Source organism: Pleurodeles waltl, chromosome 9, assembly GCF_031143425.1.
Source record: "Pleurodeles waltl isolate 20211129_DDA chromosome 9, aPleWal1.hap1.20221129, whole genome shotgun sequence".
NCBI lineage: Eukaryota > Metazoa > Chordata > Amphibia > Caudata > Salamandridae > Pleurodeles > Pleurodeles waltl.
In genome coordinates this window covers 2,759,547-2,787,440 of record NC_090448.1, presented here as the reverse complement: position 1 = coordinate 2,787,440, position 27,894 = coordinate 2,759,547, and the positions used below count along the sequence as shown (strand labels likewise).

The following is a 27,894-nucleotide window of genomic DNA, read 5'->3' as shown; positions in this document are numbered from 1 at the left end:
TCTAACCTGTCTCTGGGCCCTTGAAAGGTGCAGCTGGTGGAAAAGGACAGAAATCTATGCAAAGACCGCAGTGCGGGGAAACGTTCGACGCACCACCCGCCTCATGGCTGATAAACGACGCGCCGCTGGCCTCGTGGCTAAAATCGATGCCCCACCTGCATCGCGACTGGAAGATCGAAGCATCGCAGCTGGAGAAATGACGCACAACACACGCAGTGGCTGCTGTTAATGACGCAAGTCCCCACACCGTGCGACCGGATTTCAATGCAACATAGCTGGGTGCAGAAAATCAACACAAAGCCTGCCCGGACCTGAAGTGCCCATCAAGATTGATGCATCGCTCTCTTGCAGGAGAGAAGAAACAACGCACGCCGACCGGAGGAGGAGCGATGCACGGTCATGCTTGCGAGTGAGACATCGACACATAGCTGTCCTCTTCCGACGCTCATTCGCCCGTGTGGCTTCATTTTGACGCTACCCAGGTACTTTTGTGAAATAACAACATTCTCACTGTTTTCTAAGGGTTAAGTCTCTTATTCTTTTTAAAATTCATAACTTGACTTGTGTATGTCGGTTTTTTATAGTTTTGTGGTCTTGTTTTGTTTAGATAAATATTACCTATTTTTCTAAACCGGTGTTGTGTCATTTTGTAGTGTTTTCACTGAGTTACTGTGTGTTTTGCTACAAATACTTTACACATTGCTTCTGAAGTTAAGCCTGCCTGCCTGTGCCAAGCTACCAAGGATGAGCGGGGGTTAACTGAGTGTGATTCTCCTTTACCCTGACTAGAGTGAGGGTCCTTGCTTGGAACCTGACTGCCAACCAAGGACCTTATTTCTAACAAAGGCCATGAGAGGAGATGCAGTGCAAGGACATGAGAGAGGATACGCAGTAAAAGGCCATGAGAGAGGAAACGCAGTGAAAGGCCATGAGAGAGGAGACACAGTGAAAGGCCACAAGAGAGGAGACGCAGTGCAAGGCCATGAGAGAGGAGATGCAGTGCAAGGCCATGAGAGAGGAGACGCAGTGCAAGGCCACAGAGAGGAGACGCAGTGCAAGGCCATGAGAGTGGAGACGCAGTGCAAGGCCATGATGTGGAGACGCAGTGCAAGGCCATGAGAGAGGAGACACAGTGAAAGGCCACAAGAGAGGAGACGCAGTGCAAGGCCATGAGAGTGGAGACGCAGTGCAAGGCCATGAGAGTGGAGACGCAGTGCAAGGCCATGAGAGGAGACGCAGTGCAAGGCCATGAGACAGGAGATGCAGTGAAAGGCCATGAGAGGGGAGATGCAGTGAAAGGCTATGAGAGAGGAGACGCAGTGCAAGGCTATGAGAGAGGAGACGCAGTGCAAGGCCATGAGAAAGGAGACGCAGTGCAAGGCCATGAGAAAGGAGATGCAGTGAAAAGCCATGAGAGGGAGACACAGTGAAAGGCTTTGAGAGAGGAGACACAGAGAAAGGCCATGAGAAAGGAGACACAGGAAGGGCTATGAAAGGTAATTCAGGGTGAAAGGCCATGAGAGCAGAGACGCAGTGAAAGGCCATATAGAGGAGATGCAGTGAAAGGTGATGAGAGAGGAGACGCAGTGCAAGGCCACAGAGAGGAGATGCAGTGCAAGGCCACAAAAGAGGAGGCGCAGTGCAAGGCCATGAGAGAGGAAATGCAGTGAAACGCGATGAGAGAGGAGATGCAGTGCAAGGCCACAGAGAGGAGACGCAGTGCAAGGCCATGAGAGTGGAGACGTAGTGCAGGGCCATGAGAGAGGAGACGCAGTGCAAGGCCATGAGAAAGGAGATGCAGTGCAAGGCCATGAGAGAGGAGATGCAGTGCAAGGCCACAGAGAGGAGACGCAGTGCAAGGCCATGAGAGAGGAGACGCAGTGCAAGGCCACAGAGAGGAGACGCAGTGCAAGGCCATGAGAGAGGAGACGCAGTGCAAGGCCATGCGGGAGGAGACGCAGTGCAAGGCCACGAGAGATGAGACGCAGTGAAAGGCCACGAGAGAGGAGACACAGTGCAAGGCCACAAGAGATGAGACACAGTGCAAGGCCACAAGAGATGAGACACAGTGCAAGGCCATGAGAGAGGAAATGCAGTGCAAGGCCATGAGAGAGGAGACGCATTGCAAGGCCATGAGAGATGAGACTCAGTGAAAGGCCACGAGAGAGGAGACGCAGTGCAAGGCTACGAGAGATGAGACGCAGTGCAAGGCCATGAGAGAGTAAATGCAGTGCAAGGCCATGAGAGAGGAGACGCAGTGAAAGGCCATATAGAGGAGAGGCAGTGAAAGGCCATGAGAGGGGAGATGCAGTGCAAGGCCACAGAGAGGAGACGCAGTTCAAGGCCATGAGAGAGGAAACACAGTGCAAGGCCATGAGAGAGGAAATGCAGTGCAAGGCCACGAGAGAGGAGACGCAGTGCAAGGCCATGAGAGAGGAGATGCAGTGCAAGGCCATGAGAGAGGAGATGCAGTGAAAGGCCATGAGAGAAGAGACGCAGTGAAAGGCCATGAGAGAGGAGATGCAGTGAAGGGCCATAGAGACGAGATGCAGTGAAAGGCCAGAGGAGACAGGGTGAAGGGCCATAGAGAGGAGATGCAGTGAAAGGCCATAGAGAGGAGACACAGTGAAGGGCCATAGAGAGGAGACACAGTGACGAGCCATAGAGAGGAGACTAAGTGAAGGGCCATAGAGAGGAGACACAGTGAAGGGCCATAGAGAGGAGACTCAGTGAAGGGCCATAGAGAGAAGACAGTGCAAGGCCACGAGAGAGGAAATGCAGTGCAAGGCCACAAGAGAGGCGACGCAGTGCAAGGCCATGAGAGAGGAAGTGCAGTGCAAGACCATGAGAGAGGAGACTCAGTGAAGGGCCTTAGAGAGAGGAGACGCAGTGCAAGGCCATGAGAGAGGAAATGCAGTGCAAGGCCACGAGAGAGGAGACGCAGTGCAAGGCCATGAGAGAGGAGACGCAGTGCAAAGCCATGAGAGAGTAAATGCAGTGCAAGGCCACGAGAGAGGAGACGCAGTGCAAGGCCATGAGAGAGGAGACGCAGTGCAAAGCCATGAGAGAGTAAATGCAGTGCAAGGCCATGAGAGAGGAGACTCAGTGAAGGGCCATAGAGAGGAGATGCAGTGAAAGGCCATGAGAGAGGAGATGCAGTGAAGGGCCATAGAGACGAGATGCAGTGAAAGGCCAGAGGAGACAGGGTGAAGGGCCATAGAGAGGAGGTGCAGTGAAAGGCCATAGAGAGGAGACACAGTGAAGGGTCATAGATACCAGCGCTGAAATGTAAAGGGACCTGCAGAAGTTTGAATCCCAGCAAGGGATTGATTTATAACATCACATGTTGTTTACAATGCTTAGAAAAAGCGTGCGTTATGAAAGGCTATATACAATACTGATACTTTTGTTATTCAGGGAGTGCTTAGCAAGGGCTCCTCCTATTGCCATTTGATTTCCTTTTGGCAAAAATTAGAAAAGTCCTCCTAAGCTCCTCGTTGTGAGTTACCTGGTGCGCTGTCCTCGCCAGGGATACTGCTCCAAGCCAGTTCGGGTTTTCCATTTCCCCCTGACCCAGCCAGACGAGCTGGGGGTCTATTGAGGATGGGACACCCTTATGGTTTTCCTACCTGGGGCTACTGTGCCCTGCATGGGGAAAGTGGGGCTGGTATTCTTAAATTGTCTGACGCAGAAAGGAAAAAGACCCTGCACATAGAGGCCATATATGTTTTTTATTTATAGACAATAAACTTCCGCTTTGGAAGTTTGTTGTTTCTGTACAAAGTAGTTTGCCAAGTTGGTACTTTAAATGTGGTGCCCACCTGGCCAGTGGTAGACAGTAACATTTCAGCGTGAGGGCGAGCAAAGAGAATACTTTAACACGATGATTGGCCGTGTGGGAAACCAGCAGTGTCTTTAGGCTCAACGCGAAAGCTCTCAATCATGGCTCATTAACAGTGTTTTGTTTACAACCGGCCATGATTGAGAACTCTGGAGTGGAAGCTGAAGGAAATGCGATTTTTCCACAGTGCCTGTCAGTGGGTTAAAAAGGTAAACACAACATGTTTACAAAATGTTTGCTTACCCACATCCTCAGTGTTCTTATCTTCTTCTGCAGTCCGAGCGCGAGTCCCAGAGCCAACTCCCCTCTACCAATCCAGACCCTGCTCTCATGCTGCTGACAGTATTAACCTGCGTGAGAAAAGCACCAGGATTGGTTCGCGCGGGCTAGCTCAGCGCTCCTTTTGGCACTGGGTGCCTGCGTCTGCCCGCCCCGGCTGTCCAACACAGCTCAGGTTGGAGATGTTAAAAGTGCACGTCGGGCTGTCTGTCGCATAGCAGCCAGCCAAACCGACATGCGCACTTTGAACTGCAGTGGACACCGCTCCTTCCCTGCTACCAGTCAGCTGTAGTTGACTCGCCCTAACACACGACTCGGGCTGAGAGCAGTGGAAAATAAAATGGTAAAAAATTCATGTTATTACCATTATATTTTTCACGTTTGTTGTGCTCGCAGTGGGGAGGGCGACAGTCCTCTGTCCCAATAGAGGAACCTCCACAGCACCTGCCAAACCTTCAGTGCTGGCTTCCTTCACAGCACAGGGAGGTGAGAATCTCTAACTAGGGAGGATGGCCCTCTGCCCTAGGTCGTGACCTCCTGCTGTTTGGAGACCACAAGCCGTGACCTCCACCTGCTTGGCCACCCAGCGGGCCATCCACCAGGGTCTACGTAGGAACAACTGTTTTGACTGTAGCAGCTTCAAATGTTCGGGCTCTCTTATCTCCAGTGAATGATAGTCGATGTATGCAGTTTACTAGTTGCTGGGATAAACTTCCTGCTTTGTTTCTATTGTAGTGACTGTGTTCTTTCTAATAAAAGTATATAAATATTGCTCTCTAATATCTAAAGATTGGTTTCTCAAGGGTGGGATCTGCTTGTGTGTCCACCAAACGAAATCCAAGGATTTGTTTGTCACATTATGGTCCTTATTATGACTTTGGCTGTCTTTTACAAAGATCGGCGAAATCGTGGGTGCCAGAAGACCGTCTTCTGACTGCCATATTACAAGTACTGAAGGATTTCTACCACAATTTGGGAGAAAATCCTTCAGCAGTTATGCTGGCGGTCGGCGGCGCAGAGGCGGTTCCACAGCTGTCACCGCCACGCCAAAGGGACTCCACCTGCCTTATTACAAGCAGTAATACGTGTGGCGGTGTCCTGATGGCGGAGCGCTGCCGGCGGTGGAAGCGTCGAGTCCCGTTCCCTGGCGGACGACCTCCTCACCGGACAAGGTAAGTCGATCATCCGACAGGGGAGGAGGGTGTTTGTGTGTGAGTGGGTGTATGTCTGCATATTGGAATATAAGTGTGTATGCATGTGTAAATGCGTGTGTGTATACATGTGTGATTGTTGAAGTGAGTGCATGTTGGTATGTTTGTCTAAATACGTGTCTGTTGGTGGGAGTGAATGAGTAGATGTGTGCATGGTAGTAAATGAGTGAAATTAATGCGTGTTGGTGAATGCGTATATGCGGGGTGAGTGAGTGTGTGTGTGTATGCGGGGAGTGGGTGCTGTCATGGAAGGGGGTTGGGGGTGCTGTTATGGAAGGGAGGGTGAGGAGGTCAAGGAATCGAAGAGGAAGTTGGGGGAGTCGCCGGCAGCCTTTCTGCCAGGGTTTTGTGGAGGTGCTACCGATGTGGAAATTCTGGCGGAAAGTCGACTCATAATACCACCGGCGGTCTTCAGTGGACAGCCGGCCAGGAGGTGCTATCCTCCGGCCCAGCTGTCCTACCGCCCTGACGGTACCAGCGGAGATATGGCAGTTTGGCAGCAGCCAAACCGCCACACTCGTAATGTGGTGGTCTTCACTGCCGGCCCATCGGCGGTGCGACAGCCACCGCTGCCCTGGCAGTCTTCGGACCACCAGGGTCGTTATGAGGGCCTATGTCTTTGATATCTGACTTCAATCTACATTAGGGGAAGACGGTATCTTTACTGTTACAGCTGTTCATCTGTGTGGATGTCATTACATGACCAGAGGTGAATGTTTGTGGCCTCTCACTCAGCTGCTCCCTCCTGGTCTCTCACTCTGCCTCTTCTCTCCCGGCCTCTCACCCTGCCTTCTCACTCCTGACCTCTCACTCTGCCTCCTCTCTCCTGGCCTCTCACTCTGCCTTCTCACTCCTGGCCTCTCACTCTGCCTCCTCTCTCCTGGCCTCTCACTCTGCCTCCTCTCTCCCGGCCTCTCACTGTGCCTGTTCTCTCCCTGCCTCTCAATCTGTGTGCTCTCTCCTGGCCTCTCGCTCTGCATACTCTCTCCTGGCCTCTCACTCGGCCTCCACTCTCCCTTCCTCTCACTCTGCCTCCTCTCTCCCGGCCTCTCACTCTGCCTCCTCTCTCCTGGCCTCTCAGTCTGCCTGCTCTCTCCCGGCGGCCTCTCACTCTGCCTTCTCACTCCTGGCCTCTCACTCTGCCTCCTCTCTCCTGGCCTCTCACTCTGCCTTCTCACTCCTGGCCTCTCACTCTGCCTCTTCTCTCCTGGCCTCTCACTCTGCCTGTTCTCTCCCTGCCTCTCAATCTGTGTGCTCTCTCCTGGCCTCTCGCTCTGCCTACTCTCTCCTGGCCTCTCACTCTGCCTCCCCTCTCCCTTCCTCTCACTCTGCCTCTTCCCTCCCGGCCTCTCACTCTGCCTCCCCTTTCCCTTCCTCTCACTCTGCCTACTCTCTCCTGGCCTCTCACTCTGCCTTCTCACTCCTGGCCTCTCACTCTTCCTCCTCTCTCCTGGCCTCTCGCCCTGCCTACTCTCTCCTGGCCTCTCGCTCTGCCTCCCCTCTCCTTTCCTCTCACTCTGCCTCCTCTCTCCCGGCCTTTCACTCTGCCTGCTCTCTCCCGGCCTCTCACTCTGCATCCACTCTCCTGGCCTCTCACTCTGCCTGCTCTCTCCCTGCCTCTCACTCTGCCTGCTCTCTCCCAGCCTCTCACTCTGCATCCTCTCTCCTGGCCTCTTAATCTGCCTCCTCCCTCCCGGCTTCTCAATCTATGTGCTCTCTCCTGGCCTCTCACTCTGCCTCCTCTCTCCTGGCCTCTCACTCTGCCTCCCCTCTCCCTTCCACTCACGCTGCCTCCTCTCTCCTGGCCTCTGACTCTGCCTCTTCTCTCCCTTCCTCTCACTCTGCCTCCTCTCTCCTGGCCTGTCACTCTGTCTCCCCTCTACCTTCCTCTCACTCTGCCTCCTCTCTCCCTTCCTCTCACTCTGCCTCCTCTCTCCTGGCCTCTCACTCTGCCTCCCCTCTCCCTTCCTCTCACTCTGCCTCCACTCTTTCTACCTCTCACGCTGCCTCCTCTCTCCTGGCCTCTCACTCTGCCTCTTCTCTCCCTTCCTCTCACTCTGCCTCCTCTCTCCTGGCCTCTCACTCTGCCTCCCCTCTCCCTTCCTCTCATTCTGCCTCCTCTCTCCCTTCCTCTCACTCTGCATCCTCTCTCCTGGCCTCTCACTCTGCCTACTCTCTCCTGGCCTCTCACTCTGCCTCCCCTCTCCCTTCCTCTCACTCTGCCTCCACTCTCCCTTCCTCTCACGCTGCCTCCTCTCTCCTGGCCTCTCACTCTGCCTCTTCTCTCCCTTCCTCTCACTCTGCCTCCTCTCTCCTGGCCTCTCACTCTGCCTCCCCTCTCCCTTCCTCTCACTCTGCCTCCTCTCTCCCTTCCTCTCACTCTGCCTCCTCTCTCCTGGCCTCTCACTCTGCCTACTCTCTCCTGGCCTCTCACTCTGCCTACTCTCTCCTGGCCCCTCACTCTGCCTACTCTCTCCTGGCCTCTCACTCTGCCTACTCTTTCCTGGCCTCTCACTCTGCCTACTCTCTCCTGGCCTCTCACTCTGCCTCTTCTCCTGTGACCTTTCACCCTGCTTCTTCTCTCATGACCTTTCTCCCTGCCTCTTTTCTCATTACCTTTCAGTCTAGCCTCTTCCCTCCTGGCCTCTCGCTGCCTCTCTCATTACTTTTCACTCTCTCTCCTTTCTCCTGGTCTCCCTCTGCCTTTGTTCAGCTTCTTCACTCATCACTTTTCGCTCTGTCACCTGTCCAATGACCTTTCTCTCTACATGTTCTGTCTTGGCATTTTATTCTACTTCTTCACTCATGACCTTTCACTCTGCCTCTTCTTGCATGACCTTTCACTCTGGCTCTACTCTCTGCCTCTTCTGTGATGGCCTTTCACTCGGCCTCTTCTCTCATGACCCTTCTCTCTGCCTCTTCTCTCACAACCTTTCACTCTGCCTCTTCTTTCTGCCTCTTCTCTCATGGCCTTTGTTTCTGCCTCTTCTCTCATGACCTTTCCACTCTGCCTCTTCTCTCATGACCTTTCACTCTGCCTCTTTTCTCATGACCTTTCACGCTGCCTCTTCTGTCTGCCTCTTCTCTCATGACCTTTCACTCTCCCTCTTCTCTCATGACCATTCACTGTGCCTCTTCTCTCATGACCTTTCTCTCTGCCTCTTCTCTCATGACCTTTCACTCTGCCTCTTCTCTCTGCCTCTTCTCTCATGACCTTTCACTGTGCCTCTTCTCTCATGACCTTTCACTCTGCCTCTTCTCTCATTACCTTTCACACTGCCTCTTCTCTCTACCTCTTCTCTCATGACCTTTCACTCTGCCTCTTCTCTCATGACCTTTCACTCTGCCTCTTCTCTCTGCCTCTTCTCTCATGACCTTTCACTCTGCATCTTCTCTCATGACCTTTCACTCTGCCTCTTCTCTCTGCCTCTTCTCTCATGGCCTTTCACTATGGCCCTTGTCTCTGCCTCTTCTGTGATGGCCTTTCACTCTGCCTCTTCTCTCATGACCTTTCACACTGCCTCTTCTCTCATGACCTTTCACTCTGCCTCTTCTCTCATGACCTTTCTCTCTGCCTCTTCTCTCACGACCTTTCACTCTGCCTCTTCTTTCTGCCTCTTCTCTCATGGCCTTTGTTTCTGCCTCTCTCATGGCCTTTCACACTGCTTCTCCTCTCTGCCTCTTCTCTCATGACCTTTCCACTCTGCCTCTTCTCTCGTGACCTTTCACTCTGCCTCTTCTCTCTGCCTCTTCTCTCATGACCTTTCACTCTGCCTCTTCTGTCTGCCTCTTCTCTCATGACCTTTCACTCTCCCTCTTCTCTCATGACCTTTCACTCTGCCTCTTCTCTCATGACCTTCACTCTGCCTCTTCTCTCATGACCTTTCACTCTGCCTCTTCTCTCATGACCTTTCACTCTGCCTCTTCTGTCTGCCTCTTCCCTTGTGACCTTTTTACTCCGGTTCTTCTCTCTGCCTCTTCTCCTATGACCTTTCACTCTCCCTCTTCTCTCATGACCTTTCACTCTGCCTCTTCTCTCATGACCTTTCACTCTGCCACTTCTCTCATGACCTTTCACTCTGCCTCTTCCCCTGTGACCTTTCACTCTGCCTCTTCTCTCTGACTCTTCTCTCATGACCTTTCACACTGCCTCTTCTCTCTGCCTCTTCTCTCATGACCTTCACTCTGCCTCTTCTGTCTGCCTCTTCTCTCATGACCTTTCACTCTCCCTCTTCTCTCATGACCTTTCACTATGCCTCTTCTCTCTGCCTCTTCTCTCATGAGATTTCACTCTGCCTCTTCTCTCATGACCTTCTCTCTGCCTCTTCTCTCATGAGCTTTCACTCTCCCTTTTCTCTCATGAGCTTTCACTCTCCCTCTTGTCTCTGCCTCTTCTCGCATGACCTTTTACTCTCCCTCCTCGCTCATGACCTTTCACTCTGCCTCTTCTTTCTGCCGCTTCTCTCATGACCTTTCACTCTGCCTCTTCTCTCTGCCTTTTCTCTCATGACCTTTCACTCTGCCTCTTCTCTCATGACCTTCACTCTGCCTCTTCTGTCTGCCTCTTCTCTCATGACCTTTCACTCTCCCTCTTCTCTCATGACTTTTCACCATGCCTCTTCTCTCTGCCTCTTCGCTCTGCCTCTTCTCTCATGAGCTTTCACTCTCCCTCTTCTCTCATGACCTTTTACTCTGCCTCGTCTCTCATGACCTTTCACACTGCCTCTTCTCTCTACCTCTTCTCTCATGACCTTTCACTCTCCCTCCTCTCTCATGCACTTTCACTATGCCTCTTCTCTCATGACCTTTCACTCTGCCTCGTCTCTCATGACCTTCACTCTGCCTCTTCTGTCTGCCTCTTCTCTCAGGACCTTTCACTCTCCCTCTTCTCTCATGACTTTTCACCATGCCTCTTCTCTCTGCCTCTTCTCTCTGCCTCTTCTCTCATGAGCTTTCACTCTCCCTCTTCTCTCATGACCTTTTACTCTGCCTCGTCTCTCATGACCTTTCACACTGCCTCTTCTCTCTACCTCTTCTCTCATGACCTTTCACTCTCCCTCCTCTCTCATGACCTTTCACTATGCCTCTTCTCTCATGACCTTTCACTCTGCCTCTACTTTAGGAAAATGCCACTGTTGGCATGGTTACCCCCTAACTGTTTGCCTTTTGGTGATGCCAGCTATGTTTGAAAGTGTGCTGGGACCCTGCTAACCAGCCCCCAGCACCAGTGTTCTTTCCCTAAAACTGTACCTTTGTCTCCACAATTGGCACAGCCCTTGCACACAGATAATTCCCTTGTAAATGGTACCCTTGGTACCAAGGGCCCTGTGGCCAGGGAAGGTCTCTAAGGGCTGCAGCATGTCTTATGCTACCCTGGGGACCCCTAACTCAGCACACGCACACTGCCTCACAGCTTGTGCGTGCTGGTGAGGAGAAAATGACTAAGTCGACATGGCACTCTCCTAAGAGTCCGGGAGGAGTCCGGGAGGAGACGCCGGGGTAGGTGCCGAAAGTTGGGATTGCCACCGCTTGACTAGCGACAGTCCTAGGCTTATACCTCCCAAGGAGCCCTTCCTACAGATGGGGATGGGCGACCTGAGTGTGTTTAGTGACCTTTTTGGACAGCACGCTTCAATGTAAGTGACTGCTTGGTAGTAGTCTGACTAATTGTTTGACTCACTGTATTAAGTCAGGTCTTTTTATGGACACTCCCTTTTTGATACAGGAGAAGTTTCTAAGCATTAATGGTCCTGAAGAAGCGTCACCGGATCTGTGATGACCGCCAGACGCGAAACATGTTGACCAGTCTTTAGGGGTTCAGTGTTATTTTCCCGTCCCCCTCCTTGCATTTTGTGAAAGTGTTTGAGCATTACTTCTCATCCTACCACTTTCGTGCTGTTGTTTTCAATCTTGGTCTGAACCCTGTGTTGATTATTAAATAGTGATTTCCGACGGGGTACTGAACCAATTTTAATCCTCTCCTGCCGTTAATCTGCCAGTAGGTATCAAGTCCTCACATTTCACCAAGGCAGTAACTTTAAAAGACCTCCGGCAAAGAGCCCCCTCTCGGGGTGCCCGCCAGACATTGCAGTGCTGGTCTGACGAGGAGCACCCCGATGATGAAGCATGAGATCCGATTGGATGTGTGAGGGCTCTTGCTCCTAAACAAACAGGTTTCCCCTTTCTTTTGTTTCAGGAACAGTGTACCCCCTTTTTTTGTCTATTATACTCCCCTCAGAGTGCCATACCCACAACCCACTGCCTGTGGGATAAGTAAGTCACCCCTCTAGCAGGCCTTACAGCCCTAAGGCAGGGTGCACTATACCACAGGTGAGGGCATGGCTGCATGAGCAATATGCCCCTACAGTGTCTAACTCAATTCTTAGACATTGTAAGTGCAGGATAGCCATACTGAGTATATGGTCTGGGAGCCTTTCAAACACGAATTCCACAGTTCCAAAATGGCTACACTGAATACTGGGAAGTTTGGTATCAAACTTCTCAGCACAATAAATCCACACTGATGCCAGTGTGGGATTTATTGAGAAATGCACACAGATGGCATCTTAGAGATGCCCCCTGCATGCCAGCCCAACAGCTAGTGCTAGGCTGGCCGGTCTCTGCGAGCCTGCCACTTCCAGACAAGTTTCTGACCCCCTGGGGTGAGAGCCTTTGTGCATTCTGTGGTCAGAAACAAAGCCTGTCCTGGGTGGAGGTTCTTCACACCTCCCCTTCACACCTCCCCCTGCAGGACCTGTAACACCTGGCGGTGAGCCCCAAAGGCTCAAGCCTGGTGTTACAGCGCCCCAGGGCATCCTAGCTAGTGTTGATGCCCGCCCCCCTGGACACAGCCCCCACTTTTGGCACCAAGTCCGGGGAGATAATGAGAAAAACAAGGAGGAGTCACCCCCTCACCCAGGTCCACCCCTAAGGTGACCACAGCTGAAGTGACCCCCTCCTTAGAGAATCCACCATCTTGTTTTGGAGGGTTTAGCCCAATAGGAATAGCGATGTGCCCCCCTCCCCAAAATGAGGAGGCACAAGAGGAGGGTGTAGCCACCCTCAGGGATATTAGCCCCAACACACCTCTAATTTAGTATTTAGTGGCAACCCTCAACCCAGGAAATCATATTCCTGATGACCTACAAAGAAGAAGGACTGCTTAGCTGAAAAACCCTGCAGAAAAGGAGGAAGACAACAACTGCTTTGGCTCCAGCCCTTACAGCCTGTCTCCAACTTCAGAGAACCTGCACCAGCGACGCATCCTGCGGGACCAGCGACCTCTGCCGACACAGAGGACTGCCCTGCATCTAAGAAGAATCAAGAACTCCCGTGGACAGCGGACTTGTCCAACCAAGAAAGAAGAAACCATCTTTAAAGGGACTCTCACCTCACTCCAGAAGCGTGAGTCCCCACCACTCTGCACCGACGCCCCTGGCCCACGTCCAGAGAAACCAACGACCCAGAGAGGATCGCTAGGCGACTCTGACGACGTGTCCACCCTGGGCTAATCTCTCTGCACCCCCACGACGACACCTGCAGAGGGAATCCCGAGAACCCTCATGACCGCGACTGCCCGGGATGAAGAAATCCAAGGCCTGGAAGAAGCACTGCACCAGCAACCCCCAGGCCCGTGAAGAACTGACCACCGGTGCAGCAGTGACCAGCAGGCGGCCCTATCCCTTGCCCAGTCGATGGCTGGGCCGAGAATCCCCCCTGTGCCCTGCCTGCAACGTCTGAGTGACCCCCGGGTCCCTCCATTGAACTATATTGCAAACCTGACGTTCTGTTTGCCCACTGCACCCGGCCGCCCCTGTGCTGCTGAGGGTGTGTTTTTTTGTGCCTACTTGGGACCTCCCTCCACTGCTCTACTAATCCCCCCTGGTCTGCCCCCCGAGGACACAGGTGCTTACCTCCTAGCAGACTGGAACCGGAGCACCCCGTGTCTCCATAGGGCCTATGTTATTTGGGCCCCTCTATGACCTTTGTACCTGACCGGCCCTTTGTTGCTGGAGCTGGGTGTTTGGGGTTGACTCGAACCCCCAACGGTGGGTTACCTATGCCCCAGAGACTGAACTTGTAAGTGCTTTACTTACCACATTAACCTAACTGTACTTACCTCCCCCAGTAACTGTTGAATTTTGCACTGTATCCACTTTTGAAATAATTTATTGTTACTTTATGAAAAACTATGTACTTTATTGTTTTGGTTCAAAGTCCTAACTATAACTATGCAAAGTAACTTACATACTGACAATGGCACTTCTATTTAATTGGAATGAGCCTAAGCTGTCCAGGCTGTCTCCACTTGCTAGATTTAATCTAGGGATTGAACAAGCTATGGACATGCTAGCACCCGTAAGAATCTTTTCTTCTCACATCAAGAAGAAATTTAATCAACCTTGGTTTTCCCAAACCCTTAAATCTTTGCAGAGGACATATAGGCAGAAAGAGCGCTGCTGGAAACTCAGCCCTGGTGAAGTTGAGAGGGCGAATCTTAAGCTTGCACTCTACAACTACAAAAAAGCCTGTCAGGTAGCCAAATCGGCTTTTTTTACATGTAAAATTAATGAAGCAGCTAACTCTTCTAGAGAGTTATTTAAAACGGTCAACATTCTTACTACTCCATCAGGTTTACCCAGAGTAGAAAATTCCCAAGATTTCTGTAACAAAGTAGCTACATTTTATGAATGCAAGGTGCTAGACATTTACTCCAGTTTTAGGCTGGAGGAGACTTTAACTAGCACATCTCCACGACTGACTGCTCGCCCGTACCCCGAGGGGACAACTAACGGGACATCAGACGACCCACTTTTACTATCTAATTTTAAGATGCCGACTTTGGAGGCTCTGTGTAAATTGCTCCGGGAATGCAAATCGGGCTCCCCCATGGATCCCTGCCCCCCGGCCATTCTCCAACTAGTACCAGAGTTAGTGGTTTCTAGGTTGGCCCCTATTTTTCAGGAAGTGCTAGCATCGGGTCTCTACCCAAGGGCTTGGAAAGAAGCTACTATCATTCCGCTGAAAAAGAAAGCAGCGGGTAAACCGGATGACTTAACGAACTTACGTCCTATAGCCCTTCTCCCCTACGCGGCTAAAGTTTTGGAAAAGCACCTAAATAAGGAACTGGTAGATTTCCTGTCAAGTTCTAAGGGCTTGGACAACTCGCAACATGGTTTCCGGAAAGCCCACAGTACTGAATCTGCTCTTATTGCATCATCTGATACCATACGTAGATTGGTGGATAAGGGGCATGGGGCATTTCTGGTGCTATTGGACTTGTCGGCAGCTTTTGACACTATTGCTCCTCATATCTTGCTAGACCGACTATACCAGACAGGCATTAGAGACCAGGCTCTCAAACTGATCGGATCTTTTTTATCTGATAGGTGGGCCACAGTTAGCTGTGGCGATTTTAGGTCTCTTCCCTATCTTTTGCCGTGTGGGGTCCCGCAGGGCTCTTCTTTGAGCCCGACGTTATTTAACGTGTATGTGGCACCACTGGCGGAGCTGGTTCGTTCCTTTGGCTTCATTCCTACTTCCTATGCTGACGATACTCAAATCATTATCCCTATCGATAATGATCTTGAAGAAGTGGCTATTCGCTTCAATGCCTGTATGGTGGCAGTCAGTCACTGGATGAAGTCCAACTGGTTGAAACTCAACTGCGATAAAACCGAGATTTTGTGTTTCGGAATTGACAAGGTACATTGGACCTCTAGCTGTTGGCCGGAAGAATGTGGGTCACCTCCTGTTCCGCGGTCTTACTCGAGAAACTTAGGAGTAGTATTTGATGAACAATTGTCATTTAAACCTCAGGTTAATCAGATAATTAAGTCCTGTGTGTGGACAATGAAGAAATTAAGAAAAATCCTCCCGTTTATTCCTCAGACCAGCAGAATTACTGTTGTTTTGGCCCTGGTCATTTCCAGATTGGATTATGGGAATGCGCTTCTACTAAATTTGAATAAGGACGCTCTGAATAGGCTTCAGTTGATGCAGAATACGGCTGCCAGGCTGCTGCTAAAATTACCTCGGGGGGCCTCTGTCAAGAGGGGCCTTAAAGATCTACACTGGCTCCCAATCATCCATCGGCTTTCTTTTAAGGCTCTCTGCATCACTCACAAAGCGGCTCATGGGATTGGGCCTGTAACACTAACTACCAAGCTGAAATGGCATAAGCCTAATCGCGTGTTGCGTTCAGCCGGTGCCTATCAAATCCAAATAGCCCGCACTAGAAAAGTGAAATGGGGAGACAGAACTTTTACCATCGCAGCTGCTAAAATTTGGAACTCTCTTCCACTGAGCATAAGGCAAGAACATAATCATCTAACTTTCAGGAAACTGGTCAAAACTTGGCTGTTTTCTCAATAAGTCTGGGAGCGTCTCTGTTTAGCTCTTTATTGCCTCACCCAGCTAGCGCTTCGATGCCCGAGGGCCGGAATGCGCTTTAGAAATGCCCAATACAATACAATACAATACAATATCTGCAATTTGAATCTTGTAGTTCCAAAATAAATTAAGAAAATAATATTTTTCTTTATAAAAACCTATTGGTCTGGAGTTAAGTCATTGAGTGTGTGTTTCTTCTATTGCTTGTGTGTGTAGAACAGATGCTTAACACATCCCTCTGATAAGCCTAATTGCTCGACCACCCTACCACAAATAGATCATTAGTATTATCTATTATTGCCTCTGTCAAGCCCCTTGGGGAACCGCTGAAGTCTGTGCACACTATGGGGGTCATTACAACCCTGGCGGTCTTCGACCGCCAGAGCTGTTTTGGAGGAAGCACCGCCAACAGGCTGGCGGTGCTTCCAGGGGCATTACGACCGCGGCGGAAGCACCGCGGTCGCACCGCCGGGACCGGTGGTTTCCCGCCACATTGGTTCCGGCGGTTTAAATCCCCCAGGGCAGTGATTATGAGTCCCCCTGTAAGAACCGCCATGAAAAGGCTGGCGGAAAGGGGGGTCGTGGGGCCCCCTGCCACGGCCCCATGGAGCTTTTCACTGTCTATGCAGACAGTGAAAAGCTTGACGGGTGCAACTGCACCCGTCACACAACCACAACACCGCTGACTCCATTTGGAGCTGGCTCCCGTGTTGCGCCCGAGATCCCTGCTGGGCCAGCGGGCGGAAACCAGGTTTCAACCTTGGCGGGTGGCGGTTGCCGCCCGCCAAGGTTGTAATGAGGGCCTATATCTCTTTTTGAGATAGTATATACAGAGCCAGCTTCCTACATCTACTCTCTGCCTCTTCTCTCATGACGTTTTACCCTGCCTCTTTTCTTTTGGTATTTGCTCTGCCTGTGTAGAACCGTGTTTATGTGCAGTTCAAGGTCTTCTCTTCAAATGTTTCATTTCACTATCTTGTCTGCCGAGTGTATCCTTAAACCACTCTTGCCTCAGATTATTGCTGTTCCCCAAAAGCCTTGAAATAATTCAGCATTTCCCATTGTTTTCCCTGTAGGACAGTATCGGTTGTAAGCAGGTAGTCATATTCTCAATGTTAAATCAAATTTTCACTGACTATCTACAGAAGCGGAGGTTGTTTCATTCCGTATAAAGGACGAGGACGAGACCTATGGCAAGGAACATCCAGGGAGTCCTGGCACACAGGCCATCGGCAGCCCCAGAGGTGAGGGAATCTTGCTTTGCTGCTTGAATCGATGGGAATAGAATGTCTAGCAGAGAAACACATACCAGGACTGAATGAATGAATGAATGAATGAAAGTCAGTTAATAAACTGCGTAGTGCAACTCGCAAGGGGAGCGTCCCGGTCCTAAGCCAATGGTGCATACTTTCTAAACATATGAACACTCCCAAATCAATGTCTTCTCCTTTGAGTGGTACTTGTCCTCCCTTTGGAAAAAGTCATTTATATTTAGAGGTGTCTGCTGATCGGGGAGAGGTTATAGTCCCCTTTCTGGTAACTTGGGATTCATGGACAGTTTACACTACCACTGGTGTAAGTATTAATGGAATCGGAGAGGGGTCCCGCTGATTGTCCATTGTCATTGGAAAGCTTGAAAGATCTATAGGGACACATTGGTGGGTTTCCGTTGAAATCCAACACCAGTAACAGTTCTTATGATCTGTAGTGAAGTCTCAGGGTATTTTCCTCTGGTCCACATGGGATTTATTTAGCTGACAATAAGAACCTGCTTTTTTACTGAACACTCCGGATGATGTTACCATATGAATGAAAGTCTTTGTGTAAGAAATTGTGTTACTGGTTGAGTGGGGTGAAACCCTACTCAAGCAGCAACTACAATCCTTGTCCGAAGGAAGCACCAGTTAACTACAAATTAACCTGTGCTCTCCCTCCGGTAGCTTGGCACAAAGCAGTCAGGCTTATCTTAGAGGCAATGTGTAAAGTATTTATGCAGCACTTCCAACAGTAATAAAGTGAAAACACAACACAAAAAATCCAACACCAATTTAGAAAAATAGAGTAAAATGTAATGAATAATTAGAGAGCGGAACAACAAAAATTCAATCAGTAGTACCTGAGATATGCAAGTTTAAAGTTTTTGATGAAATGAAGCACTAAGAAGCAAAAAGTGCCAACCGCGGATATCTGGCTGCGGTACACTGGATCCGAGTCACAAAATCAGGGCCACTGAAATGGAATGCAGGCCAGATATAGGACTGAGTTTACTCCGCTACACAGTACCTTGTGCCTGGGTGTCGAGATGCAAAGTCTTTGCAATGAGTTGTGCTGACAGGTGTCGAGGAAATGTCAACGGGAGCTTGCGAGGCAAGGTCCTGCATCGAGATGCATCACGCAGCAAGGTCATTGGCCGTTGACGTGAGCTTGAGATGCTGGCTCCTGCATTGTCATCAAGGAAGCTGCTGGGGCTTGTGAAGACTTATGTGGCGATGTATCAGCACTGAGGTTGAGGTGCACCGTTCTAGAGAAGCCACTGGGACTTGCAAAGACTTGCATTGAGATGCATTGAGCTGGGACCGTTGTCGAGTTGAGATGCGTCGCACTGGGTCAGGATACGGAGCTGTTGAGGCAATGCATGGTCCTGCATTATTGAGTTGCACAGAAGCCTGTTGTGTCCCTGTGGCTTGAACAGATCAGCCAACTAATCTGTGGAGCTCCTCGGAGTCCTGGGACAACACAGGCAGGCTGGATTCAGCAGAGCGGCTCACAGCAACAGAAGAGCCCTGGTGCAGGAACAGCACACCTTCGGCAGCAGAGCAGTCCATGGTCACCAAGCAGGTCAGTAGGGCAGGCTTCACAGCTGGGCAGTCCTCCTTCCTGGAAGCCTCCACAGGTCCAGAAGTGAGCTGAAGAGTTGGGTCTAAGGGTCCACTATTTATCCTTGGTGCCAGCTTTGAAGCAGGAGAAGTTTCTAGAGGTTACCACCCCCTGAGGTGTCTTGAATTTCCTCCCTTCCTGCACTCTCCCCATCTTGTCTGGTAGCACAAAAGACTAGTGTGAAAGCCCTTTGTGAGTGTGCTGCAGCAATGTCTTTATAGTGCAAGAATTGTAGTGCAAATGGTAGGTGACAGCTCCTGACAACGCCTATTTCTCCTTTGTCTCACTGTCTGGAGGAATACACAAAGATCAACTGCCAGCTACACATACTAATGTGACCTGGAATGCAGGCTGGAGGCAGGTTAGGATGAGAAAATGCCAACTTTATCTAAGTGGCAGTTTCAGAATTGTGACTTAAAATCCAACTGTGCCATTGAGGAGTGTTTTAAACTACAATGCTCTAGACAACCAAACTCAACATTCGTACCTGTTCCCAGTTGAAAGTTATCACTTAGTAACTGTAAAAAGGTAACCCCCTGATATCCTATGGGAGAGGCAGGCCTTGCAGATGTCCTACTTTTAAATAGATGGCACCCTGCCCTCTGGGCTGTGTAGGGCCTACCCTAGGGGCGCCTAACTTGTTTTAACAAGCATTGGCAAAGCCAATAGATCTCGCCTTTGTGAGAATTTTTTGTCCATGTTTTACAGTTGTGTAATAATAAGTATAATAGTAAACATAATAAGTGTAGATTGTATGTGTTCTTTTTTAATTCTTTTTAAAGTGCACTAGATGTTTTGTGTCTTTTGTGCACATTGCAGTATTTTGCGATGCACCTGCCAAGCTCACATCCCTTTCTCTGGCAGTGACAGAAAAGAGACTATGGCCCATATTTATACTTTTTGACTCAAAACTGTGCAAATGCAGTTTTGCGTCAAAAACTATAGCGCCGGCTTGCGTCATTCCAGAGTGCCAGCCAGGTGCCAAATTTATGGAATCCCGCAAGCCGCCGCTAAGGGTGGGCTAGCGTCAGAAAAAATGATGTTAGCCAGGTGCTGGGGCGATATAGGGGAAGGGTTTTTGCCTCAAAAAATGACACTAGGCTGGTTAGAGGCAAATAAATATGCCTCTAGCCAGCCTAGCGTAATTTCCTGACACAAAACCATCCATAACACATGACTCCTGTCTTAGAATAGAGAGGAGTCATGCCCACCACCCCAGTGGCCAGCACAGAGGACCAGGGTCCCCTGGGTATGGCCATTGCATCCAGTGCCATGCAGGGGGGCCATGTCAGGGCCCCCAATGGCACTTAATTTAAAAACAAAAATACTTATCTGTATTTACCCTACTTACCTGGGATGGGGTCCCCATCATCTGGGTTTTCCTCTGGTGTGGGTGTTCCTGTGGCTTGGGGTGGGCACCTGTGGGCCCATTCAATGGTGTTGAACCATGGAAATGGGTCCACAGGTCCCCTAACATCTGGTCTGACCCAGGCGTTAAATAATGGTGCAAAGCAAGCTTTGCACCATTACTGAGTCCCTGCTGCCACCCGTGCATCATTTTAGCACGGGGGATAAATATGGAGCTATGAGGTTAGCACAATTTTTTACATGCAACGCCTACCTTGTCGCTCTTTGATGTAAGGTAGATGCACACATCCAGAAATTGGTGCTAACTCCAATATTTAGACGATAGATGTGTATAGCGTCAAAATATAAATATGGAGTTTAGTTTGCGCTGAATTTGCGTAAAAAAATTACGAAAATTCAGCACAAAGATAGTATAAATATGCCCCTATATTTCGCTATGTGAGCGACGCAGCCCTCTGAAAGCTAACAGATTTCCTATTCGTGGACGCTGTTACCACTATAGCGCAAGCCACAACTTTTTTTTTTTATAATTGCAGAAAAACGAATATTTTGTATCGCTACTACTAGTTTCGTTATTAAAAGATCTATCATACTGTCTGTCAGCATATCAGTATTCAAAATCCTGCAATGTATTGGCAAAGCCAATAGGTTTCGGCAATCCGAGCTCTGTTGGCGTTGTGAATGTCAATCCCATCCAATGCGCAACCCTTGCTCATCGTGTTTGTGAAATTTCAAAGGCACATCCGTGTGTTTTGGTGGGCCAGCCTGATGTGTGAAAGGTTAAAGTGAACTTATAGTTACGTGAAAATGTCAGTTTAAACTTCACATTTAAAAAATAAAAAACACTGAAATTCACAAGTCATAGTAACATAAGTAGCTATAGTGACCTTCTCCGTTCGGTCCTCAGTGGATGCCCATTATCATCTGAAGCCCGAGCCGCTGAAGCCGGGAATACACACAGCGTATGACTCTAGTCTAGATTTGTGCAGCAAAGTGGTTATTTCCCTAAACTGAGGGGACAAAGCCAGCAATGTATCTCAAGATCTTACTAGATCTAGGGCCCGATTTATCAAGCAATTTTGCATTCGTAAACGGTGCGAATCGCAAAATTTGGCTGTTTCTGAATGCAAAAATGCCTTTCAAGATGTATGAAAGGCATTCGCTGTGCAATTTTAAGGAATCGCAAAAATAGCGATTCCTTAAAATTATGACCTCATTTAGAGAATTTCAAATTGCGATTCTCTAAGTAGGAGATTGCAAATAGGGAATTCCAAAGCACTTGTATCAAGCATTTCCTAAATGCGAATTGGGCATTTAGTAAATGCAATTACCACCAAATCCAATATGGTGGTATGCATGTGCAATGTTTAAAAATGCATTATAAATGCATTTTTAAAAATGACATGTAGCGCACACATGCCCCTAGGGCATGTGTGTGCTTCACATGTCCGCAAATATTTTTTTGGGGTGCATCAGAGGGGGCCTTAGGCCCCCAGCACCATGCGGTTTGCATTACCTAATTTGCAAATTCCTAACTGGAATTCGCAAATTGGGAAATGCAAAACCATTCGCACCTACAGGCCTGCGAATGAAGGGCCAGATGTAGGTAAGTATAGTTTTGCGACTTGCAATTTGCGAGTCATAGCGACTCGCAAATTGCAACTCGCAAAACTAAATGCAGAAAGGTGTCTCAGGCACCTTCTGCGACTCGCTATGGGGTCGCAAAGACCCACCTCATGAAAATTAATGAGGTGGGTCGCAATTTGCGACCCCATTCCGAGTCTGGGCACTCACAGGGATGGTGGCCTGCTGGAGACAGCAGACCACCATGTCCGTGACTGCTTTTAAATAAAGCAGTTTTTTTTTTCAAAGTGTAGCCCGTTTTCCTTAAAGGAAAACGAGCTGCACTTAGAAAAAAAAAACGAAACCTTTTGTTTCGGATTTTTTCAGGGCAGGTAGTGGTCCCTTGGACCACTGCCTGCTCTGAAAAAATATTTTTATGTCCAGTCACAAAGGGGAAGGGGTCCCATGGGGACCCTTTCCCGTTTGCAACTGGGTTACCATCCACTTCAAGTGGATGTTAACTGCGATTCCATTTGCGACCGCTTTCGCGGTCGCAAATGGAATTGCATAGCATTGCGAGTCGCAAATAGGAAGGGAACACCCCTTCCTATTTGCGAGTCGGAAATGCATTATGCGAGTCGGATCCGACTCGCAAACTGCATTTCTGCATTCCGATGAGGCTTTTGCAACTCGCAAACGGCATTTTTCGCCGTTTGCGAGTCGCAAACGCTTTGCTACATCTGGCCCGAAGTCCCATTCTCTAATTGCGATTCGGTAATAGCAATTGCGAATTTTAGGAAACCACTATTCCCGAATAGCAAATTTCATACATCCCATTTTGCATTTCTTAAAATTCCCTATTTAAGAGATGCAAACCAGGAGCGTGATACATCTGGCCCCTGATTCCCCCCATGGGCACTGGGCTATCGCTGCAGTGGGTGAGACTCCTCGCCAGAGCTAAGTCTGTAATCCCAATCCACATGAGCTTCTTCCATCACTCCGACACAGAACCAGGGAGCAAAGCCGAGGAATTGTTAGCGTGGGTGCCCCAAAGCAGAGAACGTGATCGGACAACGGTATCAACCTCCAGCCTCGTAAAGCACGCGGGACCATGCTGAGAATTGAGGAGGGACGTCCAGTATGTGCTGAGACAGCTGCATCCCATGGTCCTGCCCATCTGCAGGGAGTTCTGCAGCTCCCACAGGGCTTCGGCTTAGGACAGGCTGCAGGGGGGAGGGATGTCCAGTATGTGCTGAGACAGCAGCATACCACGGTCCTGCCCATCTGCAGGAGTAGACAGGGCTAGCTCATGGGCTTCACTGTGTTTGTTGCTTGAAATTCCTAAACCAAGATGGTTAGTTATTTCCTGTGATGTTATTTCCTGTTTAGAGCACATGTAGGGAGGTTGGCACTGACATGGCTGAGTTGCTGCACCCTTTTTCGTTGCATTCCTCACCTTTTTGTCTCAGATTGTTCCCTCTACTCTTTGCAGCCCAGTTTCTACCTGGATTTCTAGTTCTTGGAGGTCTATTCTGGGCACTTTCCAAAGCCCGATGCAGGGAGGGTTTGGTGCCTCGCTTCTCAACAACTGCATCAGTCATCCCCCTCAGTCACAAATTACAGAGACTGCCAGAGTATATTGTTTCTGCCCTTTGGGGCTTCTCCTCCTGAGCGTGACCCTGTTAAGGAGGCGCCCCACACCTTTAACATGCTTACTCTGTGCAGGGTGGCACTGTGGTTGCAGCAAGGGCTCATCCTGTCCTCGGGCAGTCAAGAAGGGAATGGGAGAGAGGTTTGCACCATCCAGTCCTCCACAGCCACGTCCGCAGAACTTAATCGCAAAGAACTTAGACTCAGCAGCCTCGTTCGAGGAACTCTCTCACCACATGCACATGAGCAGCTGACTCTTACCACCTACTGTGGCTACAGACGATTGCTGATCCAGCCTGGCCCTGTGCTCCTCCCATCTCACCCTTCCAGATGCAGCGCTTCAGAGCGCTGGCTTGGCCTGGTTGTCTGAGGGATAGGATACCAAAGAGAAAGGGGCATATTTAGACTCTGTTTGCACCGGATTTGCATAATTTTTTTATGCAAATCTGGCGCAAACTTAACTCCATATTTATATTTTGGCGCAAGACATGTCTAGCACCAAAATATTGGAGTTAAAGTCATTTTTTGCCTGCGGAAAACTACCTTGCGTCAATGAGATGCAAGGTAGGTGTTCCCAGGCAAAAAATGGCTAAGGCCTTAGCGCCTTATTTATCCTCCCGTGCAAAAATCACGCACGGGGGGAGGGGTCAAAAAATGGCGCAAAGTTTAACACCTGGGTCAGGGCAGGTGTTATGGGACCTGTGGGCTTATTCCATGGTGGAACACCATGGAATAAGCCCACAGGTGCCCCCCAGGCCCCAGGGACACTCGCACCCACACCAGAGGGACGCCGGAGGATGGGGGACCCCATCCCAGGTAACTACCGGTAAGTATTATTTATTTTTTTAAGTGCCATTGGGGGCCCTGAAATGGGCCTCCCTACGTGGCACTGGGTGCAATAGCCATGCCCAGGGGACCCTGGTCCCCTGTGCTGGCCATTGGGGTGGGGGCATGACTCCTGTCCTTTCTAAGACAAGAGTCATGTGGTATGGATGGTTTTGCTTCAGAAAATGACTCTAGGCAGGTTAGTCTTTTCTTTACTCTAACCTGCCTAGCGTCATTTTTTGGTTCTAAACCCCCTTCTTCCATACTGCCAGCCCCACCCGACTAACGTCATAACTTTTGACGTGAGCCCACCCTTTGCACCGGCTTGCACCATTTCACAAATATGGTGCCCTGGTGGTGCTCGGGAAATGGTGCAAGCCAGTGCTAAACTTTTTGGTGCAAAACTGCGTCAGTGCAGTTTTGCACCAAAAAGTGTAAATCAGGGCCAAAGTCTGCACACGTTTATTCTCTAGAGTTTAAGACCCATGTTTATACTTTTTTTTGCACCATGTTTGCGTAATTTTTTTACCGCAAGTGCAGCACAAAAAAAGTATAACTATGGGCCCAAGTATTTACCCAGCAGAGGAGCGTGGCCTGTTCTCACAGGGTTTATATTATTTATGTCAAAAATGTTTAGGGCCTGGGGTGATCTTCCTGGCTTGATGCTTGTTTTTCTTGATCCGCTCCCGAGGCGGGGTCTTTGATGCTTGTTCTTCTTGATCCGCTCCCGAGGCGGGGTCTTTGATGCTTGTTCTTCTTGATCCACTCCCGAGGCGGGGTCCTTGATGCTTGTTCTTCTTAATCCGCTCCGAGGCGGGGTCTTTGATGCTTGTTCTTCTTGATCCGCTCCCAAGGCGGGGTCTTTGATGCTTGTTCTTCTTGATCCACTCCCGAGGCGGGTCTTTGATGCTTGCTGTTCTTGATCCACTCCCGAGGAGGGGTCTTTGATGCTTGTTCTCCTTGATCCGCTCCCGAGGCGGAGTCTTTGATGCTTGTTCTTCTTGATCCATGGCGAGGCGGGGTCTTTGATGCTTGTTCTTCTTGATCCACTCCAGAGGCGAGGTCTTTGATGCTTGTTCTTCTTGATCCACTCCCGAGGCGGGGACTTCTTCCGCTTGTTCTTCTTGATCCACTCCTGAGGCTGGGTCTTTGATGCTTGTTCTTCTTGATCCACTCCCGAGGCGGGGTCTTCTTCCGCTTGTTCTTCTTGATCCACTCCCGATGCGGGGTCTTCTTCCGCTTGTTCTTCTTGATCCACTCCCTAGGTGGGGTCTTTGATGCTTGTTGTTCTTGATCCACTCCCGAGGCGGGTCTTTGATGCTTGTTCTTCTTGATCCGCTCCTGAGACGGGGTCTTTGATGCTTTTTCTTCTTGATCCGCTCCCGAGGTGGGGTCTTTGATGCTTGTTCTTCTTGATCCACTCCCGAGATGGGGTCTTTGATGCTTGTTCTTCTTGATCCGCTCCCCAGGCGGGGTCTTTGATGCTTGTTCTTCTTGATCCGCTCCCCAGGCGGGGTCTTTGATGCTTGTTCTTCTTGATCCACTCCCGAGGCGGGGTTTTTGATGCTTGTTCTTCTTGATCCACTCCCGAGGCGGGGTCTTTGATGCTTGTTCTTCTTGATCCGCTCCCGAGGCGGGGTCCTTGATGCTTGTTCTTCTTGATCCATTCCCGAGGCGGGATCTTCTTCCGCTTGTTCTTCTTGATCCACTCCCGAGGCGGGGTCCTTGATGCTTGTTCTTCTTGATCCGCCCCCAAGGCGGGGTCTTTGATGCTTGTTCTTCTTGATCCGCTCCCGAGGTGGGGTCTTTGATGCTTGTTCTTCTTGACCCACTCCCGAGGCGGGGTCTTTCATGCTTGTTCTTCTTGATCCATTCCTGAGGTGGGGTCTTTGATGCTTGTTCTTCTTGACCCACTCCCGAGGTGGGGTCTTTGATGCTTGTTCTTCTTGATCCACTCGTGAGGCGAGGTCTTCTTCCGCTTTTCTTCTTGATCCACTCCAGAGGCTGGGTCTTTGATGCTTGTTCTTCTTGATCCATTCCCGAGGCGGGGTCTTTGATGCTTGTTGTTCTTGATCCACTCCGAGGCGGGGTCTTTGATGTTTGTTCTTCTTGATCCGCTCCCAAGGCGGGGTCTTTGATGCTTGTTCTTCTTGATCCGCTCCCGAGGTGGGGTCTTTGATGCTTGTTCTTCTTGATCCGCTCCCGAGGTGGGGTCTTTGATGCTTGTTCTTCTTGATCCACTCCCGAGATGGGGTCTTTGATGCTTGTTCTTCTTGATCCGCTCCCCAGGCGGGGTCTTTGATGCTTGTTCTTCTTGATCCACTCCCGAGGCGGGGTTTTTGATGCTTGTTCTTCTTGATCCACTCCCGAGGCGGGGTCTTTGATGCTTGTTCTTCTTGATCCGCTCCCGAGGCGGGGTCCTTGATGCTTGTTCTTCTTGATCCATTCCCGAGGCGGGATCTTCTTCCGCTTGTTCTTCTTGATCCACTCCCGAGGCGGGGTCCTTGATGCTTGTTCTTCTTGATCCGCCCCCAAGGCGGGGTCTTTGATGCTTGTTCTTCTTGATCCGCTCCCGAGGTGGGGTATTTGATGCTTGTTCTTCTTGACCCACTCCCGAGGCGGGGTCTTTCATGCTTGTTCTTCTTGATCCATTCCCGAGGTGGGGTCTTTGATGCTTGTTCTTCTTGACCCACTCCCGAGGTGGGGTCTTTGATGCTTGTTCTTCTTGATCCACTCGTGAGGCGAGGTCTTCTTCCGCTTTTCTTCTTGATCCACTCCAGAGGCTGGGTCTTTGATGCTTGTTCTTCTTGATCCATGGCGAGGCGGGGTCTTTGATGCTTGTTCTTCTTGATCCACTCCAGAGGCGAGGTCTTTGATGCTTGTTCTTCTTGATCCACTCCCGAGACGGGGACTTCTTCCGCTTGTTCTTCTTGATCCACTCCTGAGGCTGGGTCTTTGATGCTTGTTCTTCTTGATCCACTCCCGAGGCAGGGTCTTCTTCCGCTTGTTCTTCTTGATCCACTCCGATGCGGGGTCTTCTTCCGCTTGTTCTTCTTGATCCACTCCCTAGGTGGGGTCTTTGATGCTTGTTGTTCTTGATCCACTCCCGAGGCGGGTCTTTGATGCTTGTTCTTCTTGATCCGCTCCCGAGACGGGGTCTTTGATGCTTGTTCTTCTTGATCCGCTCCCGAGGTGGGGTCTTTGATGCTTGTTCTTCTTGATCCACTCCCGAGATGGGGTCTTTGATGCTTGTTCTTCTTGATCCGCTCCCCAGGCGGGGTCTTTGATGCTTGTTCTTCTTGATCCACTCCCGAGGCGGGGTTTTTGATGCTTGTTCTTCTTGATCCACTCCCGAGGCGGGGTCTTTGATGCTTGTTCTTCTTGATCCGCTCCCGAGGCGGGGTCCTTGATGCTTGTTCTTCTTGATCCATTCCCGAGGCGGGATCTTCTTCCGCTTGTTCTTCTTGATCCACTCCCGAGGCGGGGTCCTTGATGCTTGTTCTTCTTGATCCGCCCCCAAGGCGGGGTCTTTGATGCTTGTTCTTCTTGATCCGCTCCCGAGGTGGGGTCTTTGATGCTTGTTCTTCTTGACCCACTCCCGAGGCGGGGGTCTTTCATGCGTGTTCTTCTTGATCCATTCCTGAGGTGGGGTCTTTGATGCTTGTTCTTCTTGACCCACTCCCGAGGTGGGGTCTTTGATGCTTGTTCTTCTTGATCCACTCGTGAGGCGAGGTCTTCTTCCGCTTTTCTTCTTGATCCACTCCAGAGGCTGGGTCTTTGATGCTTGTTCTTCTTGATCCATTCCCGAGGCGGGGTCTTTGATGCTTGTTGTTCTTGATCCACTCCGAGGCGGGGTCTTTGATGTTTGTTCTTCTTGATCCGCTCCCA

General features: G+C 50.2%; 1 protein-coding gene across 1 annotated transcript in view; it reads left to right on the top strand.

Annotated features, from left to right (window-relative positions):
- The window catches only part of LOC138258684 (zinc finger protein 1 homolog), a 165,952-nt gene that overhangs the window by 131,332 nt on the left and 6,726 nt on the right, over positions 1-27,894 (top strand). The window contains exon 6 of the mRNA XM_069205985.1: positions 16,869-16,967. Within this exon, the coding sequence (XP_069062086.1) occupies positions 16,869-16,967 (99 nt within the window). The remainder of the gene's footprint in view (positions 1-16,868; positions 16,968-27,894) is intronic.